This window comes from Pleurodeles waltl, chromosome 1_2, assembly GCF_031143425.1.
Source record: "Pleurodeles waltl isolate 20211129_DDA chromosome 1_2, aPleWal1.hap1.20221129, whole genome shotgun sequence".
NCBI classification, from domain to species: domain Eukaryota; kingdom Metazoa; phylum Chordata; class Amphibia; order Caudata; family Salamandridae; genus Pleurodeles; species Pleurodeles waltl.
In genome coordinates, this window is record NC_090437.1 from 1,338,798,613 (window position 1) to 1,338,824,551 (window position 25,939).

The 25,939-nt window shown below is 47.6% G+C and overlaps 1 protein-coding gene across 1 annotated transcript in view; it reads right to left on the bottom strand.

Annotated features, from left to right (window-relative positions):
• Window positions 1-25,939, bottom strand: part of NPR2 (natriuretic peptide receptor 2) — a 428,259-nt gene that overhangs the window by 245,895 nt on the left and 156,425 nt on the right. Inside the window, exons 2-3 of the mRNA XM_069205697.1 lie at window positions 10,102-10,301; window positions 7,590-7,703 (exon numbers count right to left, since the gene is read on the bottom strand). Coding sequence (XP_069061798.1) covers window positions 7,590-7,703; window positions 10,102-10,301 — 314 coding nt within the window. The remainder of the gene's footprint in view (window positions 1-7,589; window positions 7,704-10,101; window positions 10,302-25,939) is intronic.

Here is a 25,939-nt window from a genome sequence, read left to right on the forward strand (position 1 = left end):
TCTGGATGCGAAGTTTTGGCATTTTGCGTTCTCCCTTGTCGCAAACAAGTCTATCTGAGGTGTTCCCCAGAGTTTGAAATAAGTGTTCAGTATTTGGGGGTGAATTTCCCATTCGTGGACCTGTTGGTGATCTCGAGAGAGATTGTCTGCGAGTTGATTTTGTATCCCTGGTATAAACTGTGCAATTAGGCGAATTTGGTTGTGAATTGCCCAATGCCAAATTTCTTGTGCTAACATGCTTAACTGCGTGGAGTGCGTCCCTCCCTGCTTGTTTAGATAATACATTGTTGTCATGTTGTCTGTTTTGACGAGAATGTATTTGTGAACTATTATTGGTTGGAAAGCTTTTAGTGCTTGAAAAACTGCAAGAAGTTCTAGGTGATTGATATGCAGTTTTGTTTGATGTACGTTCCATTGTCCTTGTATGCTGTGTTGATCGAGGTGTGCTCCCCACCCTGTCATGGAAGCATCTGTTGTTATTACGTATTGTGGCACTGGGTCTTGGAAAGGCCGCCCCTTGTTTAAATTTATGTTGTTCCACCACAGAAGCGAGAGGTAAGTTTGGCGGTCTATTAACACCAGATCTAGAAGGTGACCCTGTGCTTGAGACCACTGTGATGCTAGGCATTGTTGTAAGGGCCTCATGTGCAGTCTTGCGTTTGGGACAATGGCTATGCATGATGACATCATGCCTAGGAGTTGTAATACCATCTTTGCTTGTATGTTTTGTGTTGGATACATGCGTTGTATGATGGTGTTGAAATTTTGAATTCTTTGTGGACTTGGAGTGGCTACTCCTTTTGATGTGTCTATTATGGCTCCCAGGTATTGTTGTACCTTGCGTGGCCGAATTTTGGATTTTGTGAAATTGACGGTGAACCCTAGTTTGAAGAGGGTTTGTATGATATGATTTGTGTGATTTGAGCACTCTATTAACGAATGGGCCTTGATTAGCCAGTCGTCTAGATATGGGAACACATGTATTTGCTGCCTTCTGATGTGTGCAGCGACTACCGCTAGACATTTGGTAAAGACTCTTGGTGCGGTTGTTAATCCGAAAGGCAGTACCTTGAATTGGTAATGTATTCCTTTGAATACAAACCTTAGGTATTTCCTGTGCGATGGGTGAATTGGTATATGGAAATAAGCATCCTTGAGGTCTAAAGTTGCCATGTAGTCGTGCAGCTTTAGCAATGGCAATACTTCTTGTAGTGTGACCATGTGGAAGTGGTCTGATTTGATGAAAGTGTTGACTACTCTGAGGTCTAGGATTGGTCTCAGTGTTTTGTCCTTCTTTGGTATCAGAAAGTACAGTGAGTAAACTCCTGTGTTTATTTGTGTGTTTGGCACTAATTCGATTGCATTCTTTTGCAATAGTGCCTGCACTTCTATCTCTAGGAGATTGGAATGGTGTGTTGTTAAATTTTGTGCTTTTGGTGGTATGTTTGGAGGGAACTGTAGAAATTCTATGCAGTAACCATGTTGGATAATTGCTAGAACCCAAGTGTCTGTAGTGATTTTCTCCCATGCTCTGTAATAATGACCTATTCGTCCCCCCACTGGTGTTGTGTGGAGGGGGTGAGTGACATGTGAGTCACTGTTTAGTAGTAGGGGTTTTGGGGCTTTGGAATCTTCCTCTATTTCTAGGGAATTGCCCTCCTCTATATTGTCCCCGAAAACCTCCTCTATACTGTCCTTGGTAACTGGACGGTGTGGCTTGTGAGGTGCTGGCTTGTGTGCTTTGACCCCGAAACCCCCCTCGAAAGGGCGTTTTACGGAATGAGCTGTAATTCCCTCTGCTCTGCGGGGAGTAGAGTGCGCCCATGGCTTTAGCAGTGTCCGTATCTTTTTTGAGTTTCTCAATCGCTGTGTCCACTTCTGGACCGAACAGTTCTTTTTCATTAAAAGGCATATTGAGAACTGCTTGTTGAATCTCTGGTTTAAATCCAGACGTTCGGAGCCATGCATGCCTTCTGATAGTTACAGATGTATTAATTGTCCGTGCAGCTGTATCTGCAGCGTCCATGGAGGAGCGGATCTGGTTGTTGGAGATGGCCTGTCCCTCCTCAACCACTTGTTTTGCCCTATTTTGGAAGTCTTTGGGCAGATGTTCAATGAGATGTTGCATCTCGTCCCAGTGGGCTCTGTCATAGCGCGCAAGTAGTGCCTGGGAGTTCGCGATGCGCCACTGGTTTGCAGCTTGTGCTGCGACTCTTTTACCAGCTGCATCAAACTTGCGGCTTTCTTTATCTGGGGGTGGTGCATCTCCAGATGTGTGAGAGTTGGCCCTTTTCCTAGCTGCTCCTACAACAACAGAGTCTGGTGGCAGCTGTGTTGTGATGAAAGCCGGGTCTGTAGGAGGCGGCTTATACTTTTTTTCCACCCTTGGTGTGATTGCCCTACTTTTGACCGGGTCCTTAAATATGTCTTTTGCGTGCCGGAGCATACCAGGGAGCATAGGCAGGCTTTGGTAGGAGCTGTGGGTGGAGGAGAGTGTGTTGAACAAGAAATCATCCTCGACCTGTTCTGAGTGGAGGCTTACGTTGTGAAATTGTGCTGCTCTAGCCACCACCTGAGAGTACGCGGTGCTGTCTTCTGGTGGAGATGGTTTTGTAGGGTATGCCTCTGGGCTGTTATCTGACACTGGGGCGTCGTATAGGTCCCATGCGTCCTGGTCTTGGTCACCCTGGCTCATGGTGGTGTGAGCTGGGGAGTGTGATGGCGTTTGTGCTGGTGAAACGTTAATCACGTGCGGAGGAGAGGGTGGTGGTGTAACTCTTTTCACCACTTTTGGTTGTGGTGCTTGTTCCGTCTGGAACTCCAACCTTCTCTTTCTCCTAATGGGGGGAAGGGTGCTTATTTTTCCTGTCCCCTGCTGAATGAAGATACGCTTTGCGTATGGTCCGCATCAGTTGCTTGTAGCTCTTCCTCAAACCTATGCTTCTGCATTTGGGAGGTTAGCGAGTGCTCTTCTGTATAAGAGCCTGAAGCTGGGTCGCTTGCAGTTTGTTTCGGCGTCGAAACTTTGTCTGCGTGTTTTTTCGGCTCCGAGGTGACTTTTTTCCTTTTCGGGGCCGAAACCTCTCGGCGTCGATCTGTTTCGGTGCCGCTGTCTCGGCGTCGAGCCGTGTCCACACCGGCATCTCGGTGTCGAGGCTTGTCTCCAGCACTTTCTCGGTCCCGAGAAGGCTGCGTGCCGGTGTCTCGACCGGAGTCGGACGATCTCGGCACTGTTTGGGCCTTTTTCGGTGCCGACGGTCGGTCACCGATTTTATGGGTTGAGCCATGGCCTGGTGGCAGTGGCGTCCCCTGGGCCTTGTAAATGTTTCTTTGTGTGGTTTTCGACGTCTTACTCACGGTTTGTGTATCGTCGAATCCTTCGGAGTCTGAGTCTTGGATCGAGAAGGTACCTTCCTCTTCCTGTTCCTCGAACTCCCGTCGGGCTGTCGGTGCGGACGCCATTTGAAGTCTTCTGGCTCGACGGTCTCGGAGTGTTTTTCGGGACCGGAACGCACGACAGGCCTCGCAGGTGTCTTCGCTGTGCTCAGGTGACAGGCACAGGTTGCAGACCAAGTGTTGGTCTGTGTAGGAGTATTTATTGTGGCATTTGGGGCAGAAACGGAACGGGGTCCGTTCCATCGGCGTTCTTCAGCACGCGGTCGGGCCGACCAGGCCCCGACGGAGGATCGAAAAATTACCCCGAAGGGCACCGGAGCTCTTCGATCTTCGATGCGGTGTTGAATGTAAGTATGCCGATCCCGAACGCAACAATACCGACGAAAATCTTCCGAAATTAACTATTTTTTCTGTTCCGAAACTCGGAGCGACAGGAACACGTCCGAACCCGATGGCGGAAAAAAAACAATCGAGGATGGAGTCGACGCCCATGCGCAATGGAGACAAAAGGAGGAGTCACTCGGTCCCGTGACTCGAAAGACTTCTTCGAAGAAAAACAACTTGTAACACTCCGGCCCAACACCAGATGGCGAGCTATTGCAGAACATGCGTATCTACAGCGACAGATGCCATCGAACATTATTGTTTCTGTGGCCACTAATTTTCACGGCTGTGTGACCTCAGTGCCCCGGTGAGTGTGCACCAGTGCACTACAGGTGAACAGGGACAAGACTGTGCTGTTGTGACCCACTAACAATTACCCCCTCGCCACATCGTGCCACTGAACTAGGAGAAGATGGAACTCTCTGAGTGACCAAAGACAACGGCCTTACTATAGATGAGTAAATAAATAGGTTCTCAGCTTCTTCTTTTAGTATTTAAGGATGCTGGTTAAAGTGCTTCCAGTGTTACTGAAACAAACTCACAAAAAGGTGGTCCAAGCCACCATCCTGTCTCACTTGGTGGGCTGCAACGCCCTATATTAGGGGCTGCTGATAATACCTGTTGCATGAACCCAAAACTGGACCCTGAGACTCCTGTCGGGCAAAGCATTAGGACCCTACCACGCCAGTACTTACACTCTACACTGATTGCCTATTAGTAAGAGAATATATATATATATTAAATCTTTCTATTGCAATTACAACAGACAACAAGGACACATGAAGACCCCCGCGAGTCAGCATGTCTATGGTTCTATTAGACTATTCCACATCCCACGCTCCCACGACCCTCCCCTATATTCAGGAGCCCTCCATCCCAACATCAGCGTCGTTCACCATCATCCCCGAGCCACACGGGGCTGGGCAGGGAGACCCACGATAAGTGTTCCATTTGCCCCAGATCTTTTCCTATTGTCTTGGACACCCCCGACCTTCATATATCACTTTTTCAGCGATCACGCTCCTGTCCTCGATTCTCCGCACCCCAGATCCTGGCTGCATTCCGCTTTCCAACAACCATTCCTAGTGATACCCGCAGGGCTTAATTTGTAAATACAAAGGTGCCGGTGCCCAAAACCCTCCTCTTAAACGCGCGGCTGCAGCAATTAAATGTGTGAACACGGAATACTGAGGCAGCGTAATCCTGAAGCCAACTCGGGCCTCTTCAATCCATATAAAGCCACTCCCTGCCCCTTCAGCTCACTCCTGCAGCTTCCTGTTTCCTTTTTGACGCTTTTTATATTTTTCCCTTCACCCACCTTTCCCCTCTGTGTCTTTTGCTCACAGCAAATGCTTGAGGCAGAAGTATAACCCCAGCCCTCAAAAATAAGTGCCGGTGCTCAGCACCGGAAACAACAAGCACAAATTAAGGACTGGTTACCCGTCTCTGGTCCATGCGCCCTGCATCCGTTGTTTCCACACATTAACTAGGCGCTATTTAGCGGAGCCTTGAGGTTACAGCGGCTTACCACAGACATGCAGCTCACCACTGAGACACAAAACTTCTGTATCTGTGGACAATTCCAAATGACATGAAAAAGGTACCCACATCGGTACCCAGACCACCACAGCCCCTGCGACCACGTGCATCAGTTCTCCATTCCGTGGGAAGGGCACTGCTCAGGAGAAATATACCCTCTGTAATACCTTCAGTTGCACCAGTCTAAACCTAGGCAACCCCTCTAGGGGAGTCCAGGGCCTCGGACCACTCGTCCTCAGCTCCCCCAGGTCCACCACCCTTCGCTCTCCAGGACGTGTAGTAAATCAGGCCGGTTAGTGATTAACTTTTGATAGGTGATAGGGATCGCCCTGCGTGGCAGGTGTTCATCCAGTAGTCTATCTTCTAAGGGTGATGATTCGGGGGGGTTAATCCACTAGGAATCACCGCCCTCAGGACACGTCATATTTGTAAGTAGTGAAAAGTCTCCGTATAGGACAAGTCGTATTCTTTTTGTAAGTCTGAAAAGGGTATGATGTCTCCCCGGGTCCAGAGATCCCCGATGCTCAAGAGGCCTATTAGGTCCCACTTATCAAAGCCTTGGTGTTGCCCCAATTGACTCGGTATTTCAGAGTCCCACAGTGGGGTGGCCTGGGTAAGTCTACCCCCCTATCCCAGTGCACTATGTACCAACAGCCACAGTTGGGTTGGTGGCTTTGTGGGCCACTAAGGGTTTGGTGTTTCGTTGACGTGTAAAGGGCATGCATGTATCCCCTTAGACCCGGCACATAACGGTCCATATTGTTTGCCGGAGCCTCGATTGGGCAATGGACCCCCTGGGTGATGACCACAAGTTGTGAAGCCCAATACTATTGTTGTATATCAGACAGTGCTATCCCCCCCATCATGCCAACCCTGGGTCAATTTGTCTATTGCAGGGTTCTGCAAAGTCGGTCCTGGAGAGCCGGGTCCATGCCAGGTTTTTAGCATATCCACATTTAGAAAAAGGATGTTTCAGAAATCTACATTTTTCTAAATGTGGATATGCTAAGAACCTGGCATGGGCCCGGCTCTCCAGGACCGACTTTGCAGAACCCTGGTCTAGGGCAATTCGTGGAGGTCCACCATCCCAAAGTTGCTTCCTAATTTCGGCCTTAATCATTTGGTAGTAGTCATCGGGGCCCAGGAACTTTGTGTTCTGCAACACGTAAACTAATTGTGGCATTTTAAATAATGCTGCTCTGCCTAAGAGCGGTTGTGACTGCCAGTTACTGCCCTAAGACATAGTGGGGGGTTGAAGATTCTTAGCATCGAATAGTGTGTGGTCCGTGGAAACATAAATACCCAAGTATTCCAAGCCACTTCTTGTCATTTGCAGTGGGCAGGCTGCCGGAAGACGGCGGCCACCACCACAGAGAATATACAGAATACATTTGGACCAATTAATAGTGTATCCAGAGTGTTGTCCAAATATGGTAAAAATGTGTAGAAGCCTTGGAGGGGTAGTGGGTGGATCAGTGAAGTAGAGTAATATATCATCCACGTGGAGTGGAATTCTATCCTCCCACTCCACAGTGCATTGGAGGCCACGCACCAGTGGGTCAGCCCGATCCATGCCACCACAGGTTGTAGAGTCAGAGCAAACAGGAGTGGAGAAAGAGGACAACCTTGCCTGGTTCCACACCGAAGGGGGGAACAGCTTAGATAATCGGCTGTTGACTAGCACTTGGGCTAGGGGTTCAGTATACAGAAGTCTCACCCAGGATTGTCCTTTGGGGCCAGAACCCAGACGTTCCAGCACTGCGGAAAGGTACGGCCACTCTACTGTATCAAAGGCCTTTCGAACGTCCAGTGAAAGGACCATAGCGCCTTACCGGGTGGTATGTGTGGAGAATATTGTTGAAAACATATGTATGCCCCACCAAGCCTATTACAAGCAGTGCCCTGAAATTCCATCAGAGAAATGTCTGCCCTACCCCGGCGCAGGCCTTTACGGTCTGCAAATCCTCTCTTCTTCACAGCTCCTCGAGTAAACTTTGCTCAAAGGGGGGGTAAGGCTTTTTTCCTTGCTGCCTAAACTGTGCAAAGCCCTCCCCCTCCAGGTGATCATCTCAGGATTCATAAAGGACTAAGGGGCATATTTGTGAGCACAGAGATAGACAGACAGACAGACAGGCAGACAGAGGATGCTCCAGCAGGCAGGGACAGACGGTGGATTGTCGATGAAGAGAGAGCAATAATCAGAAAGATGGCCGCCCTCGCATGAGCAGGGTAGACACAAAGTTGGTGCTGTGTGGAGGGTGCTGTCTTACCAGGGAATAGTTCAGGTCCACTCCGAACTGCTCCTTCGCTTTCTGAATCAGCTTCGTCTGGAACTGCAGGTACTCGGGGTTCTGGGGCTCCCGATATGTGATGATGAGCACTGTCTGCAAAGAAATAGAGAGAAGAGACTCAGGGTGGCAGCAAGAGACCCCACAATCTGCAAACTGAGAGTCAGGGTTAGTATTTGCAAAAAGAGAATCGAGGTTTTCAGCAGAGAGTGGCAAGCAAACAACAACTAGAAGCGAAAATAGAAAAAGAAACCCCACAACATGCAAAGTAAGAAGGGGCAGCAGAGTGGGGACTGAAAGAGAAGCGGGACATCTAAAAACATCTAAAAACAAGGAAAGACATAGAGAACGTCACCTGAGAAAGGAGATTAACTGTCATCTAAAAACAAGACGAGGAAACAAGAGAGGAGGGCAGGAGAGTAGAGGACAGGACACCAAGATGAAACAAGGCAGGCAAGAAGATGAGAGACAGAGATGGGGAGACAACAGCAGGGAAAAAGAAAGAGTAGAGATTAAAAAGGAGAAAGAACAGCTGAGGTCCAACAACGTCTAAAAATAAGGATAGCTAAGGACAGGATGCATCTGAGACAGGGGCACAGGCCCAGAACAGTCTAAAACCAGGGATGGATAGAGTGAGGGGGCAAATAGAGGGAGAGAGAGAGAGAAAGTGGGAGAAATCCAAGACCATTCAAAGGCAGGGGCAGCTCCTCCATTAGAATGGAGGGGCGTTGCCCCGCTAAAATGCCCCAGGGACAAAAAATAAAATGGTACAACGGTTAATTCATTACCATTTTATTTTTCGTCAACCCGTCCTCAACCGAGTGTTGGGGCGGGGCAGTACCTGCTGAGTGATAGCAGTGGTGGGCTGCCTGTGCACTAATTTAAAAGTGCGCATGTCACCTTGGCCAGCGGTCTTGTGATGGCCAGCCTGACATGCGCGCTTTTAACCTCTCAACCGCACTGTCTAAGGAGAGCTTCTAGTGTCCTCGGGAGTGCTGAGACAGGCCGCTTCCTCCAATCCCGGCGCTTCTCCCATACTGGTTAACAGCATGAGAGCAGCGCCAGGATTGGTTAAGTGAGTTCGCGGGGGTCCTGGACATGATGTGAGGAGGAGAAGAACAAGAGGACCCGAGTGAGGTGGACGTGTCTGCAGAAACACAGTAAATAACTTTTCTTTTCTTTTACTGTTTAAAGTACTTTTTTTTACTGCAAACACCCACCACCCATTTGCCCATCCCTCCACTCGCTATAGTCTCCAGCCGAGCCAGGGCAGGAAGAGGCAGAGTGTCAGGAAGGTGACCAAACACCGACTAGACATTAGACTAGCCGAGGAAAGGAGGGGCTGAGAGCAAAACAGGCCCCACGAATGAAGACAAACATGGAGCGGGAGAGAAAGATGGCAGGCTGTCGCGGTGCCGGATGCTGAGGTGTTCCTTGCTCTACCGTAGTAGGAACCCTCTGCAACACGGTGTCTGGTTTATGGACCATGAACCAGACCCTGTCCACCCATAGTAATCTGTCCCCTCTTGGGGCCCTATTATACAAAGTGCCCCTGGGGCGCAACAGGCAAGTGCGTCTGCTTTGCGTGTCCCCGGGGCACTTTGGTATTTCAGAAGGGACCACAGATGCCTGAGCGGACCGTCCTGTAATGCAGATAGCGGTGGCAAGGATATAGAGCCAGCGCTATCTCAAGACGGCGTTCCCTCATTTGAATGGGGGCGTTGTCCATGCAAATGAGGAAATCCCTTTGCCTCTGCACACGCGCTGTATTAGAGACATGGGCTCAGAGGCAAAGATGCTGTCAGGAGGCTGACTGTCAGTGCACCTCCTGAAGGCAGCCCTCTGAAGAGAGAAAAGAGGGCCCTATGGACCCCCGACATCCCCTTCTAGGTGGGTGCAACCACCTGCAAGGGGATCTCTAACCCCCCTTAAAAGTGCAGGCGGGTTACTCCCTGCAAGTGAAACAAGCAACGGCTGCTTCAAAGCTGCTCCGTTTTTCACTTGAATACCCCACGGGCAGCAGGAGTTTGTGGCTGCCCTGGGGCTGTTCTTCAATGTAATAGGACGCACTTTCTCTGTCTGTGCCCAGCGTGCCCTATGTGTAGTAGGGCACCTAGTGTTTGGTCAGCGGATCCTTTGGTCCTGAAGGGAACCCTTCCCATATAACCAGCTAGACCCGTGGGAAGAGAGATAGGGGCGAATTGTAGGCCCAACGGCTGGAAGGGATTTTAATGGAAGTTCTTGAGGCGTCTGCCGATCCCCCCAAGAAAGGAAATTGCACTCAGTATTTCAGGGATATTGCCTAACAGTCCATCAGTATCAAGTCACTTCCCAGCGCCTTGATGACCTTCTATGGAAAGCCAGTCTCCGATGCCGGGCAGTGGGCTATGAGTAGGGTCTTGTATGAACTATGGCACATCCCTGGGACCCACCATCATCGAACACGCACCACTGGAGGTCCATGCAGGAGCAGAGGCCCCTGAGAGTTGCTTACTTTGAAGGCTTCCTTCAGCTGCGGCTCCTGGCTCTGGTTGGTCTGCCAGGGTTTCGAGGCGCCTCTGCCCGCGTCAGCTCGCAGACTCTCTCCGAACACATCCACGTAGAAGAAAACATAGTCCCCGTTGGTCATGTCCTCCTTGTGGGCCTGCAGCATGATCCGGTGCAGCATGTCCAGGGGGCCGCAGATATAGATAACTGGAGAGGACAGAAAAGAGAATGCCTGCTTCAGTCAACACACAGTGCACAGGTATGAAAACCACCTACATCTGACATATGTGAGAAGCGTGTAGTTATTACCAAAGGGCCAGCGGAGCTGTGAAGACAGCCCTGATAGAGAAAATCTACCTAAATGTATTTTCTTAACCTTCTTATTACAGATCTGGTCAGCGCTTGTGTAACATCATCAGGGACTGCCTATGTGGTGGGAACCGACTTTACAATAAACACTACATTTAGTTACCACAAAGACTTAAGGGCTGATTTACATATTGGCGGATTAGTTTCTCTGTCACAGCGGTGAAGGATATCCCATCCGCCGAAATACAAATTCCATTACATCCTATGAGATTTAGACTTTGGCGGACGGGCTATCCGTCACTGTTGTGACAGAGTAACTCGTCCGCCAAGATCTGAATCCGGCCCGGAGTAGTTTGGCTTTGCACGCTGCCTTCGCTGTACTGAGTCGGCCTGCAGGACCGCACTGGTCATTTACAACAGCAAACTATGCCGTAGCAGTGAGTACATAAACACAAGGCATTGGGCTGAGCTCACAGGCCAAAGAGTAAAATTACTTTCAGAGATCTACACCTCTGATTTAACATATTTTAATACTTTTTTGGAATTTACTAACATTCCCATTAGTATCTGTATTAAGATTCACAAGTCACAGGTATAAAGACTTCTCTGTCATCTCTGGTACATATTTTGATTTTTTTCTCTACTGGCACAACATGTTTCTCCACGAAAGAAATCTCTACCCTACAACACACCATGTCTAGGAGTGGCCCCTACCTCTTGTCATCTTAGAAAGAGATTTGCCTCAGCCATTTATAGGAGCAAACCTCCAACCATTTCTAGGGTAGAAAGGGTCAGAGAGGGGTCTGAGACTGCAGATTGGTTTTAACAATGAGCAAAGTGGGCTCTGGCCCAGGGCCCCAGCCTTTCAGGGGCCCCCTGATACAACCAGCTGTGTTCTGTGAGAGCCTTGTCCTGGTGGCCTTGAATACTTCTTAAAGAGATTGTTTTAAATGAAGTTTTCCTTTAATTTACTTTTAATATGGGTGATGTGTGGGAGTCTAGTAACACCATTTTGCAGAAAAATGTTCTGTGTGTTTCATGCAACAACCATAAAAACAGGTTGTTTTAGATCAAAATAGGACTTTATATATAAGAAATGGGGGGATGTCAAAGAAAGTATTGCAGTAATATTCGTGAGCTGCTGTTGTGTTAGAATATTGAAAACACACATCACTATCCCTGAACATTAGCTGTAAACACATTCAGAATCTGGCATGGACCAGTGTCTCTGTGCACTATCAGTGACCTGCCAAAGCAGGCATGAAAGAGCTGAAACTGGATCACAAACTCAAAGCAGTTCCAAACAAAGGCACCTCAAAATACCTTTGGCCAAGTCCCTCAAAATCCTTAAGATGTCCCTGTGTGGCTGCCCACACTCTCATCTGTCTGTGGGCACTGACAACCCCACACGACTTCTTCCCTTGCATCGGAAGACCCACTTTCTGCCCTTTACATGAGATTTACTCCTGCTTATTTGGAATATGTCTCCCATGCGTGTTTTGTGCTGGTTGGTGTCTCTTCCTGTCCAGAAACAATCATGCGTGCAACGCAGGCACCCTTGCACCATTGTGTTGGCGCTGGGCTGCCGAAACGGCAGAGCAGAGGAAAGGACAGGAATGCACCACTTGCCTAAAGTACGGGGCATTCCTGTCCTTTCCCGCTGACGCAGCGCTGCACTGCGCCGCTTTCCCAGAAACAAGTGGAGTTCACGCATGCGCAGTGAATCACGCTTCTTTTATCCTAAGGTCACTTGGCACGAGTCCTGTAAATGTAATGCTGTGCGGATACTGTACCAAAGTGCATATGATTTTTATGAATTATTCATATAAACCTGCATTCTTTGGTGTGATTGCCCATTCTTAGCTACATGTGTACTTTGTTGGTTCGAATGTACATTTGTTAGAATTAATCCACACTTATTTTTAAACTATACATTCATTACAGCCTAGAAGATTCGCTGCTCCACCCAGAACAATCAGCTAAAACTGACCCCACAGAGGAGCATCGTCTGCAAGCAGCCAGGGTTACGCATGCCACACTCCTGGACCGGCGCAGGTGCATTGGCCAAGCTGCATATGCGTAAAGGTTCCCTCTGAAGGTGATAAGGCTTGAAGGCTGATAGCCTGGTGAATTACACCCTAACTTGACAGACTCCTATACTGTCTATTACCACTCCAGCTGCTGCGACAGTCCACACCCAACCTGAGTTCAGTAACACCATTGAAGACCATTACACAACCTTATATTCTGCAACCAGCCTCCTAATCCTAGAGAAGCTAGAGGCATTCCCACCAGGGATTACCTTCCCACTAGTGACCCCGCGAGTGAACCGAGTCCTGGGTGCCCCAATTTCTGAGCATGAAATCCACCAGGCTATAAGGGCATTACGAGAAATAAAACACCTGGCTCTATGCGCTATGCATTGAGGGGTATATTTACAAGCACTATGGCGCAGGGCAGCACAGCAAGTGACCTCGCAGCGCTGCCATACGTCACAGGGAAAGTGCAGAAATGCTCTTTATTTACAGGATCCTTTTCCCTGTGCTAGCGCACAAATTACTGCCTACTGCCAACGCAGCACTGTCAGCAGGATTCTTTTTGTGCAGGAAGAGGCACCTTCCCGCACAAAAACATTCCAGAGAGGCGTATTCCCCTTTCTATGTGCGCTGCAGCGTTCCCAGGTGTACAGATTCTTGTAAACCTGGGAATGCCTCAAAACCCCTGGGTGTGGTGTGGGAACACCCACTGCAACACCCATGGTACGCTTCCCTGAGGCTGTGTAAAACAACGCATGGACTTGTGCTGCGTTGCCTTACATCATAGCTACAAGGCCATGAAAAGCTGTACAAAGTATCTCTGGGTGGCCTTGTACGTATGGGCCTGTACTCTACGCGGCCGGAGCGTCATAAAAAGTGACGCCTCAGTTTCGCAAAGGGCTTGTAATTATACCCCTGAGTTTTATGCTCCACTTGAACTGCAGTTAGCACCCAAATTACTGAATCTATAGGAGGTAGCTTGGGTTCATGGTAACCTCCCTGCTCCTACTAATGAAGCCATAGTTACTTTGTTAACACTGAATATAACATTTTGAGTAAGTTGCCGGCTAAGAGACTCCACCCCCACTTGGCCACCCTTATCCACGATGGCCAAAGCGGTTCATACCACAAAGAGACGCGTCCTTGAATATACACCGCCTGAATCACATAATGACACCTGAAAACTGGGGCTCCCTATGTCCCGAGAGCAAGGGTAATAATGTACGAATATAACAGTGTCCTGCCAGGAATGACTTAGAGTATTGTTGTCAATCTTATCGTATAAGAACAAGAGGAAAACAGAGGAAAGAAGACAAAATATCCACATAAATGAAGGTAGTAGATTTATATTTCAAACATCCATTACAAAACCATAAACTGGACAGCAGATGTAATCAAATGTAGGTGCTCCAAGTGACGGCGCAGTGTAAGTGCAAATCAGTGAGCCATTCAACACAACACAGTGTGAAAAGAATGAGTATTTACGATATGTACACAGGGCCATTACCCATAGAATACAAGGATAAATCAATAGCAACCCCAATGATATGGAGATTTGAGTTTGAAAGTCCTTCAATTGAAAAAATGGGCAGACTCATTGAATGTGAGCGTTTCGGCCCCTTTAAGAAGAATAACCTGGGGTCTTCATCAGGACAAAGAACTGGTAGCAACCTAACCAGAGAAATCAGGCTCAACATATTCCAATAATAGCATGTACCAATCACTGTTCACCAACTGGCAAGACAATTCAAGCTCACTGGAAATGAAGCCGGTCATGCAATCCGACACTGTCTGTATCCGATAATGGACACGGCCCTACAACAATGGCCAGACTCAGTGTGCATAGCTCTTGACTTGGAGCAGGCCTTTGACACATTGAGCTGGGCTGACATGGCTAAACCAATGGAACGCTTTGCTATCCATCCACAGTTCATAAAGTCAGTCAAGCTTCTATACGCTGCCCCGACAGCTAGAGCATCGACTATATTACAGGAGCTTATCCAAGCACTACAGGCAGAGGTACAGGTACGAGACAGGTTTACCTTCTGTATCGCCTGTTATTCGCTTTGGCCATGGAGTCATTAGCATTCAAGATGCGGGCCTCAGCTCCGTAATGGGCCATCCTTTTGGCTGGAATGTTAGAGCCTATTTACTCTTGATTGATGACAGGCTGCCCTACATCTGTGACGTAGGCTTAGATCTTACACCCATTGCAACCCTCCTTCATGAATTTGGGGAAGCATCAGGCTTTAATGTCAATCATGCTAAGCCAAATGTCCTTAAATGATCTTGCCCTCAGCTGCAGCAGACAGAATCACTAAGTAACCGAGATATACACCGGCCTTCTCACACATTTTGCTATTTAGGAATTCAAATCTACCATGAAGCTACCAATTTATTAGAGGGCAACCTAAGGAGCTCCATTGTCTCCTTAAAATCACAAATTGCATTCTGGATAACGCTTCAAATGTCGGTAGCAGGTCATATCACAATAACAAAAATGGTAATGCTCCCCCAACTTCTGTATTTGTTTTCAAACCTTCTATTGGTAGTCCCAACTACTATATTCAAACAGCTGCACACGTGTTATAAAGGTATGTGGGGCATATGTCACCATAGGGTGCGCTCAGGTAAGATGCAACAACCATCAGATACAGGATCTATCGGGGATCCAGAGTTTAGAGAAAACACCATGGCGGCTCAGCTACCATGGGCAGCTTATTGGCTAGCTGGCCATCCTCTTAAAGAGAAAGGTCTTACTACACAACAGCTCCAGAGGGGAGCTGCATAGGCTGCTACTTTGTACTGCTCTAGAATATAGAGCGTCAGACTGGTCTACACTTAATTAACACCTCATGCACAGGCAATCCCACCGCGGACCTTGTGACCATTGCAGGTGCCCTCATACCGCACGGGCTGTCACCATGGGAGACAGCGGGTGTAGCCCAGGTGGGCAATCCTAGTGCACCAGTGATTCCTCTACAAGGTCTTCTGACCATCGCAGGTGCTCTCACACCGTGCAGGCTGTCACAGTAGGAGACAGCCGATGTAGCCAAGGTGGGCAGTCCTTATGCACCATAGATCCCACTAGCAGGTCTTCGAACCATGGCGGGGGCCCTCAAGCTGGTGTCACCCAGGTGGGTGATTTGTTTAAGAAGATGGAGAGTCTAAATTTTCTAACCTTGGGTTAGTCTTGTGGTATAAAGAGGGGTCAATTCCTGACATATGCTAAAATAACACAAACCTGCCATAGAACACTGGGTCATTTATGTGGCTGAACTAGACACTTATGCGTTAGTCCAAACCTTAGCCATGGCAGCAGACTGTTTACTTGGTTGTATAGGCAGTTAGGCAGAATGCCGGGATTCCCCTAAATCCTCTTTGTATTAAGTGGGAAATGGACATAGCCCGGGCGCCTTAAGATAAACCCTAGCAGAAAACATAGAATACCCCGAGAAAGAGTGCCAAAGTGCCCATTTCAAGTGAATTCAATAGTTTATACTTCACGGGGATTTCCTTACCCCCCATAAAATTTGCCTGATTTATCAAAGTGGGGTTGAAGACAGCCCAAGCTCTCAATATTCGCCAGCAGTTTCGGGCTTCTCCTGCTTTGACAAACTACTAGACTGCAATACAGCTACACTCCTCAAGCCATGTGGAAGTCACAGTGGGGCAATGTTGGACCTGGCCCTTTTTACAGGGTCATCCCCAAACTTTTTGCCTTCCTCCTCCTATTTTTTCTCACCCTTTTTGTTGACGTTATGACAATGGGCCCTTTATCACTGCTGATCAGTGCTAAAGTGCAGGTGCTCTCCCTTGTAAACTTGGTATGATTAGCTTATACCTAATTGCCACATTTAATTTACCTATAAGTCCCTTGTACAGTGGTATCCCTATACCCAGGGCCTGTAAATTTAATGCTACTAGTGGGCCTGCAGCGCTGCTTGCGCCACCCACTGAACTAGCCTTTCAAACCTGTCTCAGGTCTGCTAGTGCAGGACCTGCGTGCGCAGTTTTCTGCCGCAGGGACCTGGCATTTAAATTTACTTGCCAGGCCCAGAACTCCCTTTTTACTACATGTAAGTCGCCCCTAAGGTAGGCCCTAGCAATCCCTATGGGCAGGGTGCCATGTATGTAGAAGGCAGGACATGTGCCAGGTTGCGTGGCCTGTCCTGGTAGTGAAAAACCTCACTGCTGTGAGTGCTGCCTTCTCGTAAGATTGCATTAGAAATGCCCTGCCTTATGTGTAAGGGGTATTGTCTGATTTATGAGGGGTAGCATAGGCATGGTTGGTGTGGTTGTAATGGTAGTGAGAAATGCTGCTTACTGGTGTAGGTGGATTTTTTACTACCATTATAGAAATGCCACTTCTAGAAAGTGAGCATTTCTCTGTGCTTATGACTCTGGTGTTTTGCAGCTTGACTCCAATCCATGTCTGGGGCAGAGTGACAGCTGGGCTTTGTGCATACCTCTCAGACAGCTTGTACACTGAGAGGGTGGAGGTGTCACAGAGGTGCATCTGCATATTAAATGGTCTTCCTAGGCTGAGAGAGGTGGGGCACAACTGCATTTTAAAGGCTGTGCCCTGGCCTCAAACAAAGGGCTCATTTTCCTCCACTGATGTCTGGAGCCCGTGTTGGAGGAGAGAGGAGACACTCCTAGAACCAGTTGGAACTGGTTGGAACCTCTTCTCCCCCTTTTTTGTGAAAGCTTGTGCAAAACTGAGTATAAGTACAGGGGGTTTTCCCCATGTTAAGACAGACACTGCGTGGACTTGTACCCGGATGCTCCTGGAAGGATCTGGGACCATCATTGAGGAGCAACCTGCTTGGTGTGCTGACCTGTGGCCTGCTAGGTCATCAGGAGGACTGCTACTGGACTGTCAGGGCCCTCTTGTGCTGGCCTACCCTCACCCACTCTTAGGGCCCCAGTGATCTCCCAGGGGCCAGCACAGGATTCCCTCTGCTGAAAAAGCTGCCCCTGGTTCTGCAGTTGTAGCACCTGGGGAGTGCTGTAATTTTCTTCTGTGGGGGTGCTATACATTTGTAGCAGGTGGAGAGCGCTGTCCGCTGCCTTTTGGAACTCCCACCGTGTATGAGGAATGCTGCCTGAGGCCCCATATGTTCTTTTATGCAAGACGTGTGGTGAGCGCATTGTGGGCTACAAAGTCTAGCGCTTGGTAGGCGCTTCTCTGAGCGCCACTCTGTGAAATACACCTCCCCCTGGGTCAGCGTGTAGGGGAGGTGCGCTTTCACCGTCCCCGGGGCAGGGTAGGTGCTGCGACCCTGTGTGCCCCTGCAACTCTGTCGCGGAAAAGCAGGAGGAATTCTATGTCAGGACCGGAGGCTTCGGATTATGCTTCTCTTAACTTTACTGACAAACACAGCAGCCAATAAAAACAATGATTTTAAAACTACAAATCCCATGAGCCTTAGACCACAAATCATGGCTCAATACTGTCCATAAATAGCATGAATACTATAGTCCTTCCTCTTTCTTTGCTGCTCCAGCAGCCAGTTAAGTCACGCGCGAAACACTCTAATGCTTTGTTTTTTGCTGTATACTAATTTAAACGAGCGCGCTTAGCAATAACAACTTGTTCTTTGTTTATAAACGTTCTGGAGGTTCGGCTCCGCTCTAATGCCTTGTTGTTTGCTGCATATTAATTTAAACGAGCGCGATTAACAATAACAACTTGTTCTTGGTTTTTAAACGTTCTGGAGCTTCGGCTCCGCAAAATTGTTGTTTATCTTGTTTTTAAAATCCTACCCGGTGTGGAGCGGGAGCAGGGCAAAAGAACGAGCGCTCGCTCGTCTCACGCCCATGCATGCGCACGCGCACTGAACCGATCGGAGGTTTTCCGGCCGGTTCTTGCTGCGTGTGTGCACCGAGCGGCAATATTTAATCCCAAATCGGCCTGAAATCGCCCGCAGGGGCTGCAATAATACTTGTAGAGCTTTGCTCAGGGGGCATATTTGGTTTTTCACCAAATATTAAAGAAATTAAAGATTTTGCAGGTGGCTCCCTCCACATAAAAGTTTTTTACTGGTAATATTTCAACTTTATACACCTGCTCAGGGTTTTTTGCCCCCCGTCAACTCCTCCTGCCAGAGATGGAAAATGTCACTTACCCAGTGTACATCTGTTTGTGGCATTAGTCGCTGCAGATTCACATGCTGTGCACATCCCGCCATCTGGTGTTGGGCTCGGAGTATTACAAGTTGTTTTTCTTTGAAGAAGTCTTTTCGAGTCACGAGACCGAGGGAATCCTCCCATTTCGGCTCCATTGCGCATGGGCGTCGACTCCATCTTAGATTGTTTTCCCCCCCAGAGGGTGAGGTAGGAGTTGTGTATGCTAGTAATAGTGCCCATGCAATGGAGTAATGTACATAATGTAGTTTAAAGTAATATATTTACAAATATATAGATGTTCAAGATCAACTTCTAAACGGCTACAGGCTCCCGGGGAGGCGGGTGGGGAATCTGCAGCGACTAATGCCACGAACAGATGTACACTGGGTAAGTGACATTTTCCGTTCGATGGCATGTGTAGCTGCAGATACACATGCTGTGCATAGACTAGTAAGCAGTTATCTCCCCAAAAGCGGTGGTTCAGCCTGTAGGAGTTGAAGTTGTTTGAAACAATGTTCGTAGTACAGCTTGACCTACTGTGGCTTGTTGTGAAGTTAACACATCTACACAGTAGTGTTTGGTAAATGTATGAGGCGTAGACCATGTTGCTGCCTTACATATTTCGGTCATTGGAATATTTCCTAGAAAGGCCATGGTAGCACCTTTCTTTCTAGTTGAGTGTGCCCTTGGTGTAATGGGCAGATCTCTTTTTGCTTTAAGATAACAGGTTTGAATGCACTTAACTATCCATCTAGCAATGCCTTGTTTAGAAATTGGATTTCCTGTATGAGGTTTTTGGAAAGCAATAAATAATTGTTTTGTTCTGCGAATTAGTTTTGTTCTGTCAATGTAGTACATTAACGCTCTTTTGATGTCTAATGTATGTAGTGCTCTTTCAGCTACGGAGTCTGGCTGTGGGAAGAACACTGGCAATTCTACTGTTTGATTTAAGTGGAACGGTGATATGACTTTTGGTAAAAATTTAGGATTTGTCCGTAGAACTACTTTATGTTTGTGTATTTGAATAAATGGTTCTTGTATGGTAAATGCTTGAATCTCACTTACTCTTCCTAAAGATGTGATGGCAATTAAAAATGCAACTTTCCATGTTAAGTATTGCATTTCACAAGAGTGCATGGGCTCAAAAGGTGGACCCATGAGTCGTGTTAAGACAATGTTGAGGTTCCATGAAGGAACTGGTGGTGTTGTTGGTTGTATAATTCTCTTTAGACCTTCCATAAATGCTTTTATGACTGGTATCCTAAATAGAGAAGTTGAGTGCGTAATTTGCAGGTAAGCTGAAATTGCTGTAAGATGTATCTTAATGGAAGAAAAAGCTAGCTTTGACTTTTGCAAATGTAGTAAGTATCCTACGATGTCTTTGGCAGATGCGTGTAAGGGTTGAATTTGATTATTATGGCAGTAATAAACAAATCTTTTCCACTTATTTGCATAGCAATGTCTAGTGGTAGGTTTCCTAGTTTGTTTTATGACCTCCATACATTCATGTGTAAGGTCCAAGTGTCCGAACTCTAGGACTTCAGGAGCCAGATTGCTAGATTCAGCGATGCTGGATTTGGGTGTCTGATCTGTTGTTTGTGTTGCGTTAACAGATCTGGTCTGTTTGGTAGTTTGACATGAGGCACTACTGAAAGGTCTAGTAGTGTTGTGTACCAAGGTTGTCTTGCCCATGTTGGTGCTATTAGTATGAGTTTGAGTTTGTTTTGACTCAACTTGTTTACTAGATATGGAAGGAGTGGGAGAGGGGGAAAAGCGTAAGCAAATATCCCTGACCAACTCATCCATAGCGCATTGCCCTGAGACTGATCTTGTGGGTACCTGGATGCGAAGTTTTGGCATTTTGCGTTTTCCTTTGTTGCAAATAGATCTATTTGTGGTGTTCCCCAACTCTGGAAGTAAGTATTCAGTATTTGGGGGTGAATCTCCCATTCGTGGATCTGTTGGTGATCCCGAGAGAGATTGTCTGCTAACTGATTCTGAATTCCTGGAATAAATTGTGCTATTAGGCGAATGTGGTTGTGAATCGCCCAATGCCATATTCTTTGTGCCAGGAGACACAACTGTGTTGAGTGTGTCCCTCCCTGTTTGTTTAGGGTATACATTGTTGTCATGTTGTCTGTTTTGACAAGAATGTGTTTGTGGCTTATTATGGGTTGAAATGCTTTCAGCGCTAGAAATACTGCCAATAGTTCTAAGTGATTTATGTGAAAGTGTTTTTGGTGACTGTCCCATTGTCCCTGAATGCTGTGTTGATTGAGGTGTGCTCCCCACCCTATCATGGAGGCATCTGTCGTTATTAAATATTGTGGCATTGGGTCTTGGAAAGGCCGCCCTTGGTTTAAATTTATACTGTTCCACCATTGAAGCGAGGTGTATGTTTGGCGGTCTATCAACACCAGATCTAGAAGCTGACCCTGTGCTTGTGACCATTGTGATGCTAGGCACTGTTGTAAGGGCCGCATGTGCAACCTTGCGTTTGGGACAATGGCTATGCATGAGGACATCATGCCTAGGAGTTTCATCACCATTTTGACTTGTATTTTTTGTTTTGGATACATGGCCTGTATTACATTGTGAAATGCCTGAACCCTTTGTGGACTTGGAGTGGCAATCCCTTTTGCTGTGTTGATTGTTGCCCCTAAGTATTGCTGTGTTTGACACGGTATAAGGTGTGACTTTGTGTAGTTGATTGAGAAACCTAGTTTGTGGAGGGTTTCTATGACATACTTTGTGTGTTGTGAACATTTTTCTAGCGTGTTGGTTTTGATTAACCAATCGTCTAGGTACGGGAACACATGTATTTGCTGCCTTCTGATATGTGCAGCTACGACTGCCAGGCACTTTGTAAAAACTCTTGGCGCTGTTGTTATTCCGAATGGCAACACCTTGAATTGGTAATGTATCCCTTGGAATACAAACCTTAGGTACTTTCTGTGTGAAGGATGTATTGGTATATGGAAATATGCATCCTTTAGGTCTAGTGTTGTCATGTAGTCTTGTTGTTTGAGTAGTGGGATCACGTCTTGTAATGTCACCATGTGAAAGTGATCTGATTTGATGTAGGTATTTAATGTTCGGAGATCTAATATAGGTCTCAGACTCTTGTCTTTTTTGGGTATGAGAAAGTACAGAGAGTAAACTCCTGTTCCTTTCTGGTGTTTTGGTACTAATTCTATTGCTTCTTTTAGTAGCAATGCCTGAACCTCTAGTCCTAGAAGATCTATATGTTGTTTTGACATATTGTGTGTTTTCGGTGGGACGTTTGGAGGGAATTTGAGAAATTCTATGCAATAACCATGCTGGATAATTGCTAGGACCCAAGTGTCTGTTGTTATTTCCTCCCAATGTTTGTAAAATTTGGTTAGTCTCCCCCACACAGATGTTATGTGTTGGGGATGTGTGACTTGGAAGTCACTGTTTGTTTTGAGGAGTTTTGGGACTTTGGAACTTTCCTCTATTCTTTTGGAACTGTCCCCCTCTATATTGTCCCCGAAAACCTCCCCGCTGATACTGGCTCTGGTAAGTGGGTCTTGTCTGTGAGGTTGTGGGTTCTGTGCTTTGTCCTCGAAACCCCCCTCTAAACTGTGTTTTTCGAAATGTGCCTCTGCCCTGTGGGGAGTAGAGTGCGCCCATGGCTTTGGCCGTGTCAGTGTCTTTTTTAAGTTTTTCGATGGCAGTGTCCACCTCTGGCCCAAACAACTGCTGTCCGTTGAATGGCATATTCAGCACAGCTTGCTGTATTTCTGGTTTAAATCCTGATGTACGAAGCCATGCATGTCTCCTTATTGTTACTGCTGTGTTGACAGTTCTAGCAGCTGTGTCTGCAGCATCCATTGCTGACCGTATCTGATTGTTAGAGATACTCTGTCCTTCTTCTACTACTTGCTGCGCTCTCTTTTGGAACTCCTTGGGCAAATGTTCTATAAAGTGTTGCATTTCATCCCAATGGGCCCTATCGTATCTGGCCAACAAAGCCTGTGAATTGGCAATACGCCACTGGTTTGCTGCCTGTGCCGCCACCCTTTTGCCTGCTGCGTCGAATTTTCTACTTTCTTTATCTGGAGGTGGTGCATCTCCTGAAGTATGTGAGTTCGCTCTTTTGCGCGCAGCCCCTACTACAACTGAGTCCGGTGTTAGCTGTTGTGTGATGTACACAGGGTCTGTTGGTGGCGGTTTATATTTTTTCTCCACTCTTGGAGTAATGGCCCTCCCTTTTACAGGCTCTTCAAACACTTGTTTGAAGTGTTTTAGCATTCCGGGTAGCATAGGAAGACTTTGATACTGGCTGTGTGTGGACGACAGTGTGTTAAAAAGAAAGTAGTTTTCAATGGGCTCAGCATGCAGGCTGACATTATGAAATGCCGCTGCTCTCGACACCACCTGTGCGTAGGCTGTACTATCCTCTGGTGGCGACGGTCTAGCTGGATAACATTCAGGACTATTATCTGACACTGGTGCGTCATAAAGCTCCCATGAGTCAGGGTCATCTTGACTCATTCCTGTATGAGTTGGGGATTGCATCATTGGTGGAGTGGCTACCGGTGATGGTTGCGGAGAGCATTGTGGATATGGTGGCGGGGTTACTTGTTTAGCCACCTTTGCCTGTGGCTGCTTGTCTTTTACCTGAAAGGCAAGTTTGCGTTTCATTTTAATCGGAGGGAGAGTACTGATCTTCCCTGTTTCTTTTTGGATATGGAGCCTTCTTTGTGTATAGTCTGGCTCTATTGTTTCCAATTCCTGTCCAAATCTATGTGTCTTCATTTGTGTGGACAGTCCTTGTTCCTCAGTGTAGGAACTTGTTTTCGGTTCCGAGGCCGGATGTTTCGGTATCGAAACCTTTTCGGCTGCTTTTTTCGGTTCCGACGAAACCTTCTTTACTTTCGGCATCGTAGTCTCTCGGTGCCGACCCATTTCGGTGCCGCTATCTCGGTGCCGAACCTGCTCGGAGCCACTATCTCGAGCCCGAGATTGCTGTGTGGCGGTATCTCGACCGGAGTCGGATGACTTCGCCCCCAGCGTGCCCTTTTTCGGTGCCGATGATCGGTCACCTATTTTTCAGGTTAAGCCATGGCCTGTTGGCGGTGGCATCCCCTGGGCTTTAGTGGTTTTTTCGTGAGTTTTGTGTTTCGACGTCTTACTCACGGTTTTCGCATTTCTTCGGGATCGATCTCATCCGAGTCCGATTCATGGATGGAGAATGTTTCTTCCTCCTCCTCGAAACGCTCTTGTCCTGTCGGCACCGACGCCATTTGCAGTCTCCTTGCTCTTCGGTCTCTTAGTGTCTTCCTGGACCGAAACGCTCGACAGGCTTCACAAGTATCTTCCTTGTGATCCGGTGACAAACACAAGTTACAGACCAGATGCTGATCTGTATATGGATACTTGTTATGGCATTTTGGGCAGACGTGGAATGGGGTCCGTTCAATCAGCCTTGAAGAGACACGTGGCCGGGCCGACCAGGCCCCGACGGGGGATCGAAAAAAACCCGAAGGGCCACCGGAGCTCTTCAAAAGTCAGTGTCGATCTGTTGTAACTAACCCGATACCGAACGCAAACAATACCGACGATTTTTCCGAGATTCTAACTAACTTTCCGACCCGAAACACGGATCGAAAAGGAACACGTCTGAACCCGATGGCGGAAAAAAAACAATCTAAGATGGAGTCGACGCCCATGCGCAATGGAGCTGAAATGGGAGGAGTCCCTCGGTCTCGTGACTCAAAAAGACTTCTTCAAAGAAAAACAACTTGTAACACTCCGAGCCCAACACCAGATGGCGGGATGTGCACAGCATGTGTATCTGCAGCTACACATGCCATCGAACATATATATATATATATTGAGATGGCGTACTACGCCAATGAGGACGAGCAGTATGGCGAACTGCAAGAGGTACCCTCAGAACATCAAATGGAGGAAAGACTGGTGGAAGCACTTGGTTACCACGTGCAAGATTCCGTGAACTGGGCACTAATTCAGGCCCTCAAACCCTTTACCCAACCTCAATCTAACTTCGCCAAAAGAGAATTTTTGGGCGAGAGTAGCCAGCAACCTTGCTTACAGGCCGGGGATTCCGGTGAAGTGTTGTTGGGTCTTAAACTGCAACGCTCAAGTGGCACTTCTTCTGCAGAAATTTTGTCGCAAATGGCAACCTCTGTGTTGCATGACCATGCATATGGAGGGTATCTTCCTCCTCAAACTTCGTCTTCCAACCCTTTGCAATCTTCTTCTCATTCCAGTTATCACGACCCTTCCTCCTCAAAATTGGATTCGGACGATTCACAAGCTGACCCTCAACCGCGCAAAAAGCAGCGCAAGACGAAGCATAGTACAACCGAGGGTGACACCCCTCAAGGCAAGAATCTCTTATTCTCCCCAGAAGATATCATCCACCCTCGCTCTACTGAGTGGGTTCCTCACCAAGAGGTGGCTAATTACGTCCAAAACAGACTGCGCAGAAGCTTTGAAAAAGAAGTACGCAACACCCTTAGGTCAGAATACCCCCGCCCTTCCCTCCTTGGCAAAGTGGCAGACACGCCAGAGTTGGATCCTAGCATGGCGACCTTTCTCCGGAAATTCGCCAAAGACCCAAAAAAGGGTCTAGACCGTGCCTGAAGAGGCTGCCAGGACAAGTTATTGGACATGTGCGGTCCGCTAACGAAAATACTGGATTTAGCCATAGAATCCAAAGAAACGGATACGGAGGCAATACTTCAATGGGCTCAGAGAGCAATCTGCCTCCTTGGCAACGCAAACTGCGCCATGTCAACGGAACGCAGACGATCTTTCCTCATTCGTTTTAGACCCAAAGCTCGCAGAGTTGGCCACTAACGAAGCTGGTTCATCGGCCAATGGTATGCTCTTTGGAGATAAATGTATTTCCAATTTGAGCAAATACGTAGCTACATTTACAGCCCTTGACAAGGCCCAGTCTAACATCAAGAAACTATTCAACAACGCTCTTTTTATCCGGGCCGGACATTTCAGGGGCCGAGCGCCAGGCCGAAGATACCAGGCTCTCAGATACGCCTCCCAGGGTAACCGTGGAAATTACTCAAACCAAGGCAACTTCTACCCCAATCGCTACAGGGGGCGAGGTAGAAACTCCAGAGGATATCGTGGAGGTAACTCCAATCAGGACAACACAAACTCAGGTGAGAATTATTCCTCCCTCAGAAGTCATATTGGGGGGCAGGATTCAATTCTTTCTCCCGGCTTGGGAATCTATTACTCAAGACCCTTGGGTTCTTCAATCAGTTCAGGGCTTTCAACTAGAATTTTACGGCCCCCCGAGGCAAACGAGCCCTCCTATGCCTCTCCTTTTTTCCCTCGCAGATCGCAAATTCA